The sequence below is a fragment of the Phoca vitulina genome, unplaced genomic scaffold (assembly GCF_004348235.1).
Source record: "Phoca vitulina isolate PV1807 unplaced genomic scaffold, GSC_HSeal_1.0 scaffold40, whole genome shotgun sequence".
Lineage (NCBI taxonomy): Eukaryota > Metazoa > Chordata > Mammalia > Carnivora > Phocidae > Phoca > Phoca vitulina.
The window spans coordinates 20485806-20499818 of NW_022589743.1; the positions used below are offsets into that span (position 1 = coordinate 20485806).

Below are 14013 nucleotides of genomic sequence, written 5' to 3' on the forward strand. Positions count from 1 at the left end.
GCGGGTGGGCTGTGTGAAGCCACAGGCTGTGGAAGAGTAGACCAGAAAAGTGAGCTGGTATTTGGCTCCTGGGTTCACCGTTAATGCACATGAATCTTGCTGCCCTTCGGCCCAGCCTCTCCTCGTGTCCGTCTTCCCTGCATCCCCACCCTCTTCCCCCGGGGGCCAGAGGCCCCACTGTTCAACGGCCTTGCTCTTGGCAGCTGGGAGCGGCCTCTGAACGCAGCCCACACTCTCACTGGATCTGCACCGACTCTGACTGCCTTGCAGCTGAGGATTTGAGGTGTCAGTCCCGGCCTGGGGGGTGGGCTGGTGTGCCCACGTCACCCAACCAGTCAGAAGAAGAGCTGGAGATGGGATATGGAAGGAAGGAGGCATTTTGTGTATATATCATCCTGTTTAATCCTTACACCCAGGGGAGCGGGGGGAGACAGCTTGGTACCCATTCTGTAGCTGAGCCAACCGAGGGTCAGAGAAGTTCAGTGACCTGTCAGTGCCATACAGTGACATGATAGCTGGGTCAGGATTCAAACTCAGGTCCCTGTGATTCCAAAGCCAGTCTCCCTTCCTTGACTAAGCTGCTTACTTAGATTAGCCCAGCCAGGGGTTACTGTATGCAATTGTATGATTGAACTGAACTCTTTCAGGGCACCCGGGTGGCTCAGTCGGTTAAGCATCTGCCTTCGGCTCAGGTCATGATCCCGGGGTCCTGGGATCCAGCCCCGTATCGGTGGGGAGCCTGCTTCTCCCTCTGTCTGCCACTCCCTCTGTTTGTGCTTTCTCTCTGACGAATAAATAAAATCTTTAAAAAGAAAATGAATCGATCTCTGTCTCTTTCTCTCTCTCCCCCTTTCTTCCTACCTCCCTCTGACCTTTTCTTTCTCTCCTCCTCCCCCTCTTTTCTTAATATCCATTCATTCAACATCCATTGATCACTTACTCGGATTAATTACTGCAGGGGATTAATTGATGAACAAAATAACAGTCTTCCTTGGGGGCTTATCGGGTGGTGGGATGTACACATCTACAAATAACCACCATGGAAACAGGCTGACGGGCCCCAAGGGAGGAAGGGCTGAGATGGGGCCCCATACAGAGCTGAGGGCCTTCCTGTGTCATCTCCTGTCCACCCAGCCATGCACTCGTTCGGTGTATACTTAGCTTATATTATGTGCCAGGCCCTGTTCTAGGCGCTGCGTGTGAGTTCCTATCCTTACTGAACTTGCATACATCCCTCTCTCCAATAGATGAAGTGATTTCTTTTCTGATTCTGAGCCAGAATGCCCTCTTTTAAGCTTTGAGTGTGAAGTTGCCCCTGGTTTCTAGAAACCTGAAAAAAACCGGAGCGTGACTGTTCTGGTTAGCCCTGTACTGGTCGGCATTTATGAATGGTGAGCCCATCTCCTCAATCCTCTGGATTTCTGGGCTGCCGAGTTCAGTGAAAACCAACTAGACTGGATCCCGTGCCATGCAGACAAGACTCTGGCTATTTTGTTCGCTCTGTCCCTGCTGCCTTGTGTCCTTGTTGAATGAATGACTTCAGATCAGATCATCCAAAGAGTTTTGGTCCCTTGGGCTGAGGGGTCTCAGGAGTGTTCTCATCTGGGCTTATTGAAGGTTGAATTGCAGGGGCCATGAGGGGAGGTGTCTGGGGGCTGCCGAGGGTGGCTGAGGTCGGGGTTCCTGAGCTGGCTCTGCTGTGTTTGTTGAGGGGCAGGACTTGGCATGGCTGTGTGCCTATAGCCCTGCTGTGGGATGACTTTGGCTTAGAGTGTGCCTGAGCTGCCTCCGGGGCCACCCAGCTCCTGCTGTCAGTTTCTGTTCGGTGTCCCCTCCTCTGGGACTGGCCTCAAAGGCAAGATTGCTCTAGAACACACCTAACCAGCCAGATATATCATTGGGAAATTCTTGTGTCACACTGTTTTAATTATTGTAAACAAAAGCCCCTTCTCTTATTACCCTTCTTTTAAAAGAAAATCCACATATGCATTTTGGTGGCTCGGTTCTCATCCATACACTTTTGGGCAGGTAGCAAGATTGGAAATAGACAGCCCAGAACCTGGTGTTGGGAGGCAGACAGAAACTTGATTTTGCCAGTAGCTCATGGACAAGTCCCTTACCTCTCAGCCTGTTTACTCGTCTGTCGGTTCTCTAGCTAGAAACTGAGGAGTCACTTCTCATTCCTTCTGCTTCCTTACCTCCACATTTGATTATCTAGCAAAGCCTGCTGGCTCTATTTCCAAATATATATCTCAAACCCACCTATATCTCTTTTTCACTACTGCTCCCCCCTCCCCCGCCCCAGGCCTAGCTGCTGCACGGACTTGTGCAGTAGCACCTGCATCACTCTCTCTATCTACTCCTGCCCTCTCCTTCATTTCATTTTTCATAAGCCAAGAGTGATTTTTCTTAAAAGCCAAATCCGATCATCTCACTTTTCTGAGTAGTCCTTCATTTAGTGTCTTGCCCTCAGCATAAAATCCAAGCCCCTTCACCATTACCTGCAAGGCCCTGAAGTATTTGGCATGTGCCTCCTTCTTCCACACCATTCCCTGCCCCCCTACTCTTTGCCTTGTCTTAGAACACGTCAGGTTTCCTGTCATAGCCCAGGGCCTTTGTATGTTCTGTTTCCTCTGCCTGGAAATTTCTGTACTCTCATGGCTAGGATCTTTAGAAGTCAGCTCTTCAGAGAGGCCACCCGGGCTAATATTAGATGCCCCCCATGTCTCAGCATGCTCTTTCCTTTTTAGCATTTATTCACAAATTTCAATATTATTATATATATTAGTTATTACTAACTAATATATTACGTATTTTAGTTATTTTTTGTTTTTTTAATTCTGTGTTTCCTATTAGGATCTAAGCTCCCTAAAGAAAAGGACTACGTATTTTGTTTGCTGTTGTGTTCCTAGCCTGGAATAAAATGCCTGGCACGGAGTTGGTATTCAGTAGCTGTCTGTTGATGAGACGAATGAAGGGGAGGGATAAATAGATGGAGGAATTCATGCTACGAGGGCACATAGTAAGTACTTACTAAGTACAAGCTGTTACATTCTCCTACTAGTTAGAACTTTGCGTAGCAAGTTCCAATGTCGACTGGCTTACACTAAAGACTTTTGTCAGCATAAGTAATAGAAGTCCAGTGAGGTCTGGATGCAGAGGCTCAGGTGATGCTGTAAGAGTCTACTTCTCAGCCAGGCCCAACCCACGTGGCAGGCACCAAGGACGCCAGCAGCTAAGCCTCACTTTCTTCCTGCGTCGTGGTGGTGCTTGCCCATGGAGAGCTTCTTTCCTAGAACTGTAGCTGAAAAATCCCACGGAAGGCTGTGCATGGCCTGCCTTTGGTCATGTGTTATACCAGAGCCAAGCACAGGGCTAGGAAGATGAAAAACTCCAGTTAGCCCACACTGGGTCATGGCTCAGCCCTTGAACAGCATGGCGGAGAGTGCGGGGGCTCTGAAGGGTTCGTTTCACCTGCGCTCCGGAAGTGCATTCCTGGAGGAAAAACAGTTCTGCTGATGGAAGAAGAGACGTGCATTAACACTCACACCCCCAGATGGCAAGAGAGGTTTTACTGCAGCTGCTGTGGTCCCCACCCTCACCAGGGGCTCTTAAGTGGGGCTTCACAGAGCTAATCATTGCTTCTTGGCTTTTTACTTTTTTTTTTTCTTAATATCCAGTAATTTACCTGGATGTTCATTTTCAAAATGTGAAAAGTATATAAATTAAAACAATAATTCTACCATTTATTGATGGTTTACATAATCTTACTACTCTGAGGAAATGCTATAAACATTTTGGTGCATTTCCTTCCAGTCAGCCTTCATTGTTGGCTTTTCTTTTCTTTTTCTTCCTTTTTTTAAATGAAGTTTATTCATGAATTTATGCTATAAATTCTTTTTTTTTTTAAAGATTGTTTTATTTTTAAGTAATCCCTACACTCAGCGTGGGGCTCAAACCCACAACCCTGAGACCTAGGGTCTCACGCTCCACTGACTGAGGCAGCCAGTCGCCTCTGTGCTATAATTCTTTAGTGAGTGTTCCCAACATGCCTGGGGCTGAGCTGTGAGCTTTACGTGGAGTGTCTCTCATTCAATCCTCCCAATAACCTTTTGAGATGATGTCTTAGTCCATCTGGGCTGCCATAACAAAATACCATAGACTGGGGCCTTATAAGCATTATTTCTCATAGTTCTGGAGGCTGGGAAGTCCAAGATCAAGGTGCCGGTAGATTCAGTGTCTGGTGAGAACCCACTTCCTGATTCATAGACTGTGGTCTTTCTGCTTTGTCTTCACATGGTGGGAGGGGCCAGGCAGCTCTCTGGTGTCTCTTTTATAGAAGGGCACTAATCCCATCATGAGGGCTCCACCCTTATAACCTGATCACTTCCCAAAGGCCCTACCCCCTAATACCATCACCCTGGGGATTAGGTTTTGAGATGGGGGCATGAATATTTAGTCTGTAGCAGGAGGCAATGCTTTATGCCCAATATGCAACTGACGGTGTCACTTACCTGAGGTCCCCTAGATGGTACGTGGTGCGACCAGGATTCACATCGAGGATATCTGGCTCCAAAGCAGGGGTCACAAATGACACACCCAGAGACACACACACACTTTAAATTTTCATAGATAGAACCACATACATTTTTCCTTTTTCAGAATTTTATTTCGAAGCAACATTTCCTTTTTTTTTTTTTTTAAAGATTTTATTTATTTATTTGAGAGAGAGAGAATGAGAGAGAGCACATGAGAGGGGGGAGGGTCAGAGGGAGAAGCAGACTCCCTGCCGAGCAGGGAGCCCGATGCGGGACTCGATCCAGGGACTCCAGGATCATGACCTGAGCCGAAGGCAGTCGCTTAATCAACTGAACCACCCAGGCGCCCCACGAAGCAACATTTTCTAAATCTAATTACAAATGTCCATTGCAAGAAAATTTGAAAATAAAAAAAGGCTCAGAAAAGAAAACAAAATCCCCCCACAACTCCACCAGCCACTGATAGCCAGCCCCTTCTTTTACATTTTTTCCCCATGTACATCAAGTAAAGTTCACTGTTCTTGGCGTATCGTTCTAAGAGCTTTGACAGCTGAGCCTCATTTTTAATGGTTGCCTTGGGTGCCATGTGGGGCATCTGCTGTAGTTCATAGGACTCTTCCGTGGTTGTCCAAACCACCAGTCCCAAATGTGTGAGAGCTCCAGGAGGGTTGGGGGTAGTTGGAGTTCATGTGGGGGTGGGGGGTTCCCAGATGATTCACTGGGAGGAGGGAAATGATCGTGTTCCTTGTTGACTCAGGTCAGACTTTCTGGAGGTGAGCAGCAAGGCAGAGAACACCTCTCTGTCTGTGGCCTGGTATCCTGGGTATCTGGGTGCCTGGGTCCCCAGGTCCCCAGGCCCCTGCTGCGAGGCCCGCCAGAGCCTGAGTGTCTCACAACCAGCACCTGCTCCGGGAGGTATGTGCTGACTCCCCAGCTCCCAGGCACAAACTATTTTTGGCTACAGTGACTGTTCACTGCAGTCATGAAAACAGAAACTCCTCTCCCTGCCTTGTCCTTCTCTGAGACACTGCACCCGGGGCTGCGGCTGCCGGGGACGCAGGGCTTGGGCCCCTCACCATGCATTGCCTGTGGAGCTGGGTGATGGCCAAGGCTGCAAGGGGCACGGGGACCCCACCACCTGTGGTCCTGCAAGAAACAGGAAGCCTGGACCAGCCCAGGCTGGAGGGTTGCAAGGTAGGCTCTGGGGTCCAGGATCAGGTGGCCCTTCTACAAGTCCCCTGAATGGGTACATTTGGCTGGGCTCCGAGTTCTTAACGTTGCTTACTATCTATAGAATATGTCTGGAGAGATCTAGATTGTGATTTCCATTTCATTGTTTCATTCCCTGACTTTCTTGTGGTACGTGGCTGGGGAACCATCAGGATCTTACTGGAATAGATCTTCCTGATCCTTCTAGTGAATGAATGACTTTTGGCTTGTTCGTGCTTTGGGTTTGAACAGGATACATGCTTGTTCTGAGCCTGCTCCTTCTGTAGGGAGCTTAAGGAACTGAACTTGTGCAGACAGCCGCGCCCTGCCTGTCCGTGCTTCTGGTCACCCAGGCCAGCGAGGCCAAAGGGTGTAGAGGGTGTTGAGCGCTAGCTTTGGAGTTACACGGACCAGGGTCCAGTCCGGGCTCCGGCGCTCCCTGGCTGTGTCTTGAGTAACTTAATCTCTCTGAGCCTCACTTTCCTTAGCCACCAAGCAGCTGTGCGCAGGCCACTTCACGAGCAGTGACAGTACCGGTAATGGTTATTTTTATGACTAGACTGTTTGTGGAAAGAGGAAGCAGAGCAGCTGAGTAAGAATCGGTGTGCCTCGGCCTGGGGCCGGTCTTAGGCCGCATTGTAGGACCTGGGTGTTTGGGTGTAGCTGGTGATGTGGGGCTTGCTGCTCCTCTTCTAAAAGAAGGAAAGGGGTGCACTGTCATCAGTGGGCATGGGTAGGGGTGGACAAGAACATGGAGTTGGGAATTTCTGCCCACTTGCTATCTTTTAAGCCACCAAGACATAAGGGACTTGCAAGGCTCTGGTGAGGCCCTGAGCCCAGAAGCCCATTGCTTCTGGATTCCGTGGGGCTCTGGGCTCACGAGGCAGGCACCTGGCTTGGCTGGCATCCCTCAGGCTAGCACCTTTGGAGGTGATTCTCAGGGTAGTCCTTACCCTTGGCTCATCTCTTAGAATCTGGCAGGAATGCAACCTTTACATCTGGGTGAGGAATGCTCATAATGAACAACAGTGAGCTCTCCCAGGGGCCCGGGATAGCCTGGTGCTGGACACTGGCAGGGGTGTCAGGAAATCTGGGCCCTGGTCTTGGTGCTGTTGTTTAGGGTGACCCAGGCAGGTCCCCTCTTCTCTGTGGTCCTCTGTTTTCTCCTCCATAAAATGAGTGTTGGACTAAATTGTCTCTAAGGTCCCTTTTAAACCCTGCCCTTTGACCTTGGCAGAGGAAGGATTTATCCCTCTCCTCAACCTCATGAATATCCATTAGGCCCTTTCATGCCCTCACCCCTTGGTGGCACCAGCAATGGCCTCCTTTGCTTGAGTGTTGGCCATCTACTTGGGCTGCACTGGGTTCCCCTACTTTGAGGCCCACTGTTGCTGTGGGGCAGGAGTTGTTTACAGGGTTTCTGGAAAACTACAGAGATCTCCTGAAAGATCTTGGTCTCCTGGTTGGATGCCCGTGGGGTAGCGTGGAAACAATGCAGCCCCTGTTTTCAGGTGGAGCAGCCTCGTTCTCAGGTCTCCGGCCTGGGCACACTTTCTGTGGCCCAGCATAACCCCCACCCAGACAGATAGACAAACAACCCCAAAGGACAGACTGCATAATTGCACTTTAGCACGTGCCCCTCTGGTCTGGTAGAGGGGTCTGTGATTTGGCTCTTGGCCCGGAGCTGGGGCCAGGCACGTGCCAGGGCCCTAAGCAAAGCTGACACGGCCTGAGGCCTCTCCGCCAGTCTGGGCGTGCTCTGGCGCGGTGGGCCTCGCTGGCTGAACTCAGCTCCCGCCCTACAGGTTTGGAGGATGAGGAAGTTGAAGACTGGTAGACCTGTCTGGGAACCCTCTTTTTAGTGGTGTGTTAGGATGGGGAGAGCTGAAGGGGGCACCAGCCAGCAGTAAAGATGGCCGCAGGCGTGGCCACGCCCAAGAGACCCTGTCCGGCCCTTTGCCCCCAGGAGAGCTGGGGTTTCCCATGGGGAGATCCATTTCAAACCAGACCCTAGCACGCTACCCCACGGGCATCCAACCAGGAGACCAAACCAGACCCTCTGTGTGGGATTAGCAGGCATCCCAGTTTGCCAGGTGCAGTCCCAGTTTAGGGCTGTTGTCCCCGGGCGGTTACAACACCCCCCTCCCCCTCTGAGGTGTCCCTGTGGGGAGGGTCTCTCATACACCCACCCTCACTCAGTAGCCTCTCACCGCACAGCTGCTGGCCTTGCTCACATCCCCATTGCCACCCTGCTTGTCGTGCTCTCACCTACTTTGTCAACCAGGGATGCCAGGGAGGGCCTGCAGCCCTGGGGAAGCTGTGCACCCCCCCCTCCTGCCCTACTTGTGCAGGAAGGGACTTTCCTGTTTGCCAGTTCCCCAGAAGTCAAGCGTCACCCAAGGGTTCGTGTAGCCCTCTGGCTGCTGGCAAGCCCTCCCCCCGTCCCACTTGGACTCCAATCTTATCTTTGAATGTTCTCGTTTTTGTTTGTTTGCTTTAGAGTATTCCATTTCTGACTTGAGGTTTACTCTGGAGTCTCGCGGACAATAGGGCTTTTTTTCCCTCATAATCAGCAAACATCCTGGGTGTAGAGGACCGCCCCTGTAGATGCCCACGTGTCTCCTGTCTCCATTTTGGAAGTAGCGTGTGCGGAGGGGTAAGCGTACAGCCCCAAAGCTCTGTGTGTGTGTGTGTGTGTGTGTGTGTGTGTGTGTGTGTGTGTATGTGTGTTTTCTAATGCTGGACGCGTCTGGCTGTTTTCAAACCACAGCCAAGGAGGAGCAGTTTTGGGAATGTGTGTCGATGACACAGAGGAAGGTGACAAAATGCAGGTGGCCTAGATGGCAGGTGTGTGGGCCTCCCTGGGAGCCTCTCCTCTGTGTCCCCTTCTGTACATTGTGTGCTGGGGGGCTGGACGGGGAGAAGACCTGTCAGTCAGCACAGAGGGAGGTGGGAGGGAAGGAGCAGCGAGGAGCAGGGCCACGAGGAGATGGAGCCCAACAGAGTTGATATGTGTTTGTTGAGTGGCTGGATGACCCCCTGGGACCAGGGGTTGCCACACTGTGCCCCATGGGCCAAGTTCAGCCCACCACTGTTTTTTGTACAGCCTTGTAAACGAAGAATGGTTTTTAGATTTTTAACTGCTAGAAAAAAAAGAGAAGACTGTCTTGTGACACATGAAAATGATAGGACATTCAAGTTTCAGTGTCCATACTTTTATTGGAATGCGGCCTCACCCATTTGTTGACATATTGTCCAGGGCTGTTTTGGCACTCTGACGGCAGGGTTGAATAGTTCTGACGGAGCCCAGATGGCCTGCAGAGCTGAAGATCACTCCCTCTCTGTTCAGTAAAAGCCTGCCAATCCCGGTTCTAGGTACCTCGGGGCTCCCGGGAGACACAAGACAGGCTCTCCAGGAAGGTGGGGCCAGCCCCTGGGGTGACAGCACATGCCACCAGAAGCTGGAGATCTGGTCCCAGGCAGAGTTAGGAAGCACTGGTGTCCTCTAGAGGGCGCGAGGAGAACGTAGGGCCTAGAAAAGGAACATGGGGGAGAAGACCCTGGGAGGCCACCTGCAGCCAGAGCTCAACCTAGCTCGGCACAGGGGTAGGGCCGGGTGTGGAGCCAGGAAAACCGGATGTGACCTGTGATGCCAAGTAAACTCTGCCCTGGGCAAAAGGGCTCACTTGATAGAGCAAGTCAGTGGGCACCAGCGCCCACAGGGCCAGCTGGCTGGGACTAAGAAGAGGTGGTCATGCCTCAGCCTTCCCAATCAGGCTGTGTGGTCTTGGGCAAGTTACCTACCCTCTCTGAACTTTATCACCAATCTCAGGATGTTATGAGAACTGTAAGTGCTGACCTCTGCAGTTCATCTAGCAGAGCGCCTGGCCCGTAGGAGATGCATAATAAATGCTCATCACTTGCCCTTTCTCCACCTCCTCAATTTCTCTCCTTTGACCTGTATCCCTCCACCTCCACATCTTACCTACCCCACCACTCACCCATCTTTCTGAGGCTTTTAAGCCCAGACAGACCAATGCATAGGCCAGAGACAGCCACTTCTTGAAGATCCCAGCCTGGCTCCCCACTCTGTAAGCCCCCACCCTGTCTTGTGGGAGGGAGGGAGGCAGGTACAGACCTCTCCTGGGACATCTGGGAGCTTGGGCTAGGCTGGGGTTGAGTTGAAGGAGTGTGGGCCTCATGAGAAGACAGGCAGGGGTCAATCCCAGGGCGCAGCCCTGCCCTACCCCGGCCAGACCTGCCTTCTGGGCATTCTCGGACACTTTCTGCCCTGGGCTACTTTAGCCAGACTGTCTACCCTGCAGCCTGTCTTCTCTCCTGGTCCCCAGCCTGAGAAATTCTGATTTGATTGGTCTGAGGTGAAATGTGAGCATCAGGATCCTTTTTAAAAGCACACCCCCCCCCCCCACCAAAACCAGGTAATTCCAGGGTGAGGCCAGGGTTGAGAGCCACTGATCTAATTCAGCCAAACCCACTCATTTTACAAATGATGAAACCAGACCCCAAGAGAGGGGTAGGGACTGGCCCAAGGCCATGGGGGTTCCAGTGAGCAGGTCTGGCCCTTCCTTCACTATGTTGTCCGGCTGGGAGGAGGTGGAGAGAAGCCTTCCAGAAAGTGGCTGGCTTCTCCTGGGAGGGGGTATTTCTCATTTCCCAGTGCTGAGATAGGAGGAGACAGGCCCAGGACTGGTCTGTAGACCAAGCCAGTACCCCGTGGACAAAGCTGTCTGTTGATCTCCATGGAAAACCCAGAAGGCTGCCCAGTCCAGGCCCTCACTGCCTCAGCCCCACCTGTGCCTCCCAGAATTCCCAGCTGTTGTCACCTAAGTCTCACTGTCCCTCTCCCTCAGCCCCAGCCATGGGCAGAGGAACATCTGGCAGGTGTTGCCTTGTGAACTGGCACGTAGGCTCCCCACCTGGGCTGCCAGAGAAACTCCCTTGCTTTTCAACCCTTCTCTTTCCCCAGCTGCCCCCCTGGCCTCAGAGGGGTGTGCAGGGGTCTGCATCACCATCCACAGGGCTCTGGGGGTCCACCTCTGGCCTCTCTGGTGTGACCAGTCCCAGGGGAGCATCTGTGGTGAAGGATCCTGGCCCTTTCTTTAACCTGCAGCCGGGGAAGTTGGGGGGGCCGGGGGGATGCCCTGCACCCACACATCAGAAATCTGGGTTCTGCAAATGGACCTGGAGAGCTAGCAGCACTGACCCATCCTGCGCTCTGGGACCAGAAGGCTAACTAGAAACACAAAGTGTGGGTTTGCTTCTTGGCCTTCCTTTAACCCAGGCCTTTGCCGGAATTCTGCCTGGAGCTGCCCAAGGTTCTTGTACGTGGCCCACAAACAGGCGTTGGAGCCCCTGATGACCATGGCGAGTGTGACCCACTCTCCGTGTCCGCCGGCACAGGTTTCTAAGTATAGACCCCAGGCAGCCCCGTGGCTGCTGGTAAGTCCCAGGATGCCATCTGATACTCATCCTGCCCCCTGACATGACCTGCTGCCAGTTGCTGAGGGGAGGGGACAGCTGTGTTTGGCCCGGCCCATCCCCGCTGCCTGCTCTAGAGAACAGAACCGGCAGGTGAATTACTATAGACCAGGAGTGACCTCAGCCCTCCACCAACCCTGCTGTCTAATGATCATCGGGAAGAATAACTTCCCGTCACCTACCGGAGGACATAGACCAGGACTTGAAGGAACAGGCCAAGGCCGGGAGCCAGTGTTCTCTGGAGCTCTTGCTCTGTCCCAGGTTCTCGCCGCCCCACTTCTGTGCTCAGGTGCAAACTGGAGCCTTGCCGGAGCTGGGGCTTGGGGTCCCCTGCACTGCCCGGGCAGCCCTGTCTTCCCTTCTTGGTTTCTGGTTCATGGTTTCTTTTTAAACAGAAGCTGGGATGGAGTGGGCAGGAATTCTCCTCGAAGCAATATGGACTCTCAGTCTTCATCCCCTCCCGAGAGCCCCAGTCCGGGTCCTTGGCTTTGAGACAACTTCTCATCTTCCGCATGCCTCTAGGCAGGTGGGAGACCCTCCTGGGACTGTGGGGCCTCTCAGGCTTGAGGGGGCTTCAGAGCAGCTTCACCTGCCCGCTTGTTGGACGTGTGAGGTCACCTGCAGCAGTTGGTGAAACTCATTCCCTGATGTGCTTTCCATGTAGGGGTGATCTAGAGAAGTTGCACGTGGTCTAAAAGACCTTCCTGACTCAGACTCAGCCGTGCCTGTCGCTGCGGGTGGGCAGATCACATCCATGTGTGAGGTTTGGGGGTGCCGAGTTACGGAGGGCCACAGCTGGAGGAGATACCAGGGCCATTCCCGGGGCCTGCCCAGCCACTCACCCAGCCGGACCGTCGTCTACCTGGAGGTCCAGCTGAGAGCTGGGTGGATGCCTTTTCTTTGTATACTGGTTCCCCTGGTTCCAGCATGCTTGCTAACCCTAACCCTCATGTACTTTCCCATCTTGACTGATTGGACTTTAGGTCAAAAATCACTTGTAGGCGTTGAAAGGCCAGTGCACTTAGTTTCCGTGGTGGGGTCTCATGGCCAGTGTGGACGCCTCACTGAGAAGGCCTGGCCACCCGTGCTGTGGTGCCTTCCCTCCCCATTTGCCTATGGAAATAAAGCTTTAGAAGCTGCTGATCAGACAGAACTTGGGAAGGTGTCACATTCTTCACATAGGATCTCCTTGCTGGAGGCTCTGTGTAACTCACGGATGTGAATCTTGGTCTGCACAGTTTTGTATTAGTTGCTACCATTTGAAAATCAGCTATTTTATTTATTTGAGAAGAGAGATTGAACTTGAGCCTGGGCAGAGGGAGAGGGAGACTCCCCACTAAGTAGGGAGCCTGACATGGGGCTCGATCCTGGGACCGCGAGATAATGACCTGAGCTAAAGTGAGACACTTAACCGACTGAGCCACCCAGGTGCCCCAAAATCAGCTATTTTAAAATAAAGATCCAGTTTTTTTTTATTTTCTTCTTCTTCGTTTTTTTTTTTTTTTTTTTTTTTTAACGTTGGGGAAAAAGTGGGGGAGAAGCAGAGGGAGGGAAAGACTCTTAACCAGGCTCCACGCCCTGCCCAGCACAGAGCCTGACTCCGGGCTCGATCTCACAACCCTGAAATCAAGACCTGAGCTGAAATCAAGAGCCAGAGGCCTAATCCACTGAGCCACGCAGGTGCCCCCAGATTTCCGTGTAGTCAGATCTGGTAACCCTCCCATTGCCTCCCCTCAGACCCCAACACTGAATGAAGGCAGAGGGTGGGGTTCTGATTAGCATTGTCCTTGCTGCTGTTGGGTTTCTTGTTGTCCAGTAAAGAAGAGAAGTGTCTTTACTAATAAAAGATAGATCAAGAGGACCACATCCCCACTGGTCTCATTTCTTCCCACGGCCTGGCCCTGAGGCTTGTGTATTTGAGACCCTTACTCTACGAGGTAACTTGCTGACTGGTGGATAGCTTTTTTTGGCCGCAGCTTTTAGGGAGAGTTCAGTGATCCAACCCTGGAGGGGGTAGGGGTTAGGGAATGGAAGGAGCAGTCAGAAATGATGACCATGACCATGTGCTAGCACTCTTCATTCCATGGATGGACATGCACAATTCACACCCTGGGAGGCTAGCTTTAGAAGTTGCTGATCAAGACAGAGGCAGGAGCAGCTCCAGTTTTAAGCGGGACCCTGGATTGGCTCTTCTGTCCCAGTCCCCCCATCCACCCCCCAGTTTTGTCTTGCCAACCCCTGGTTTGAATTGGAGCCTAAAGAGAGGGCAGAGGAGGAGAAGGAAAGTGCTCTCTGCTGCCTCGTTCCTGTGTGGTGGGGCTAATCCATGAAGCCTCATGGCAGTGGGAGAAACTTTCCGGCTAATTTGAAACTTTAAGGGAAATAGCTTTCTTCTTCTTCTTCTTCTTCTTCTTCTTTTTTTTAAGGGAATGGATTTGAACATATTCTTTCTCTTTCCTGGGGGGTTACTTCACTTTGATAAAGAACAAAGAATTTCCACTTCACAGTATAGTTGTGGTTTTTCTTTTTTCCAGAAAGCAGGTAGAAATTAATTCCTTTAATTTACTTTGAAAAAAATTATTTCCCCTCAAGGTAGCTGTTGCCTCCCAAGGCTTTGCCAGGTTGAAGAATGACAGCAGGGGAATAGTTGAAGGAACTTGGGATCCCACACACGTGGGTTTGGCCATTCCTTAGGTTGCCCTGCCTGAGGTCTCTGGGGCTCGGGCAGGTGCACCTCACTGCTCATCCTTGCTGAATTGTGCTGAGC

The 14013-nt window shown here is 51.9% G+C and overlaps 1 protein-coding gene across 9 annotated transcripts in view; it reads left to right on the forward strand.

The window, feature by feature from the left end:
* The window catches only part of KSR1 (kinase suppressor of ras 1), a 146867-nt gene that overhangs the window by 87490 nt on the left and 45364 nt on the right, over positions 1 to 14013 (forward strand). Inside the window, exon 1 of one of the 9 annotated variants that reach the window (XM_032429199.1) lies at positions 5499 to 5732. The exons of the other annotated variants lie outside the window; for them this stretch is intronic. Coding sequence (XP_032285090.1) covers positions 5616 to 5732 — 117 coding nt within the window. The 5' untranslated portion in view covers positions 5499 to 5615. Of the gene's footprint in view, positions 1 to 5498; positions 5733 to 14013 lie in introns of those variants that run through there. 9 annotated transcript variants of the gene reach the window in all.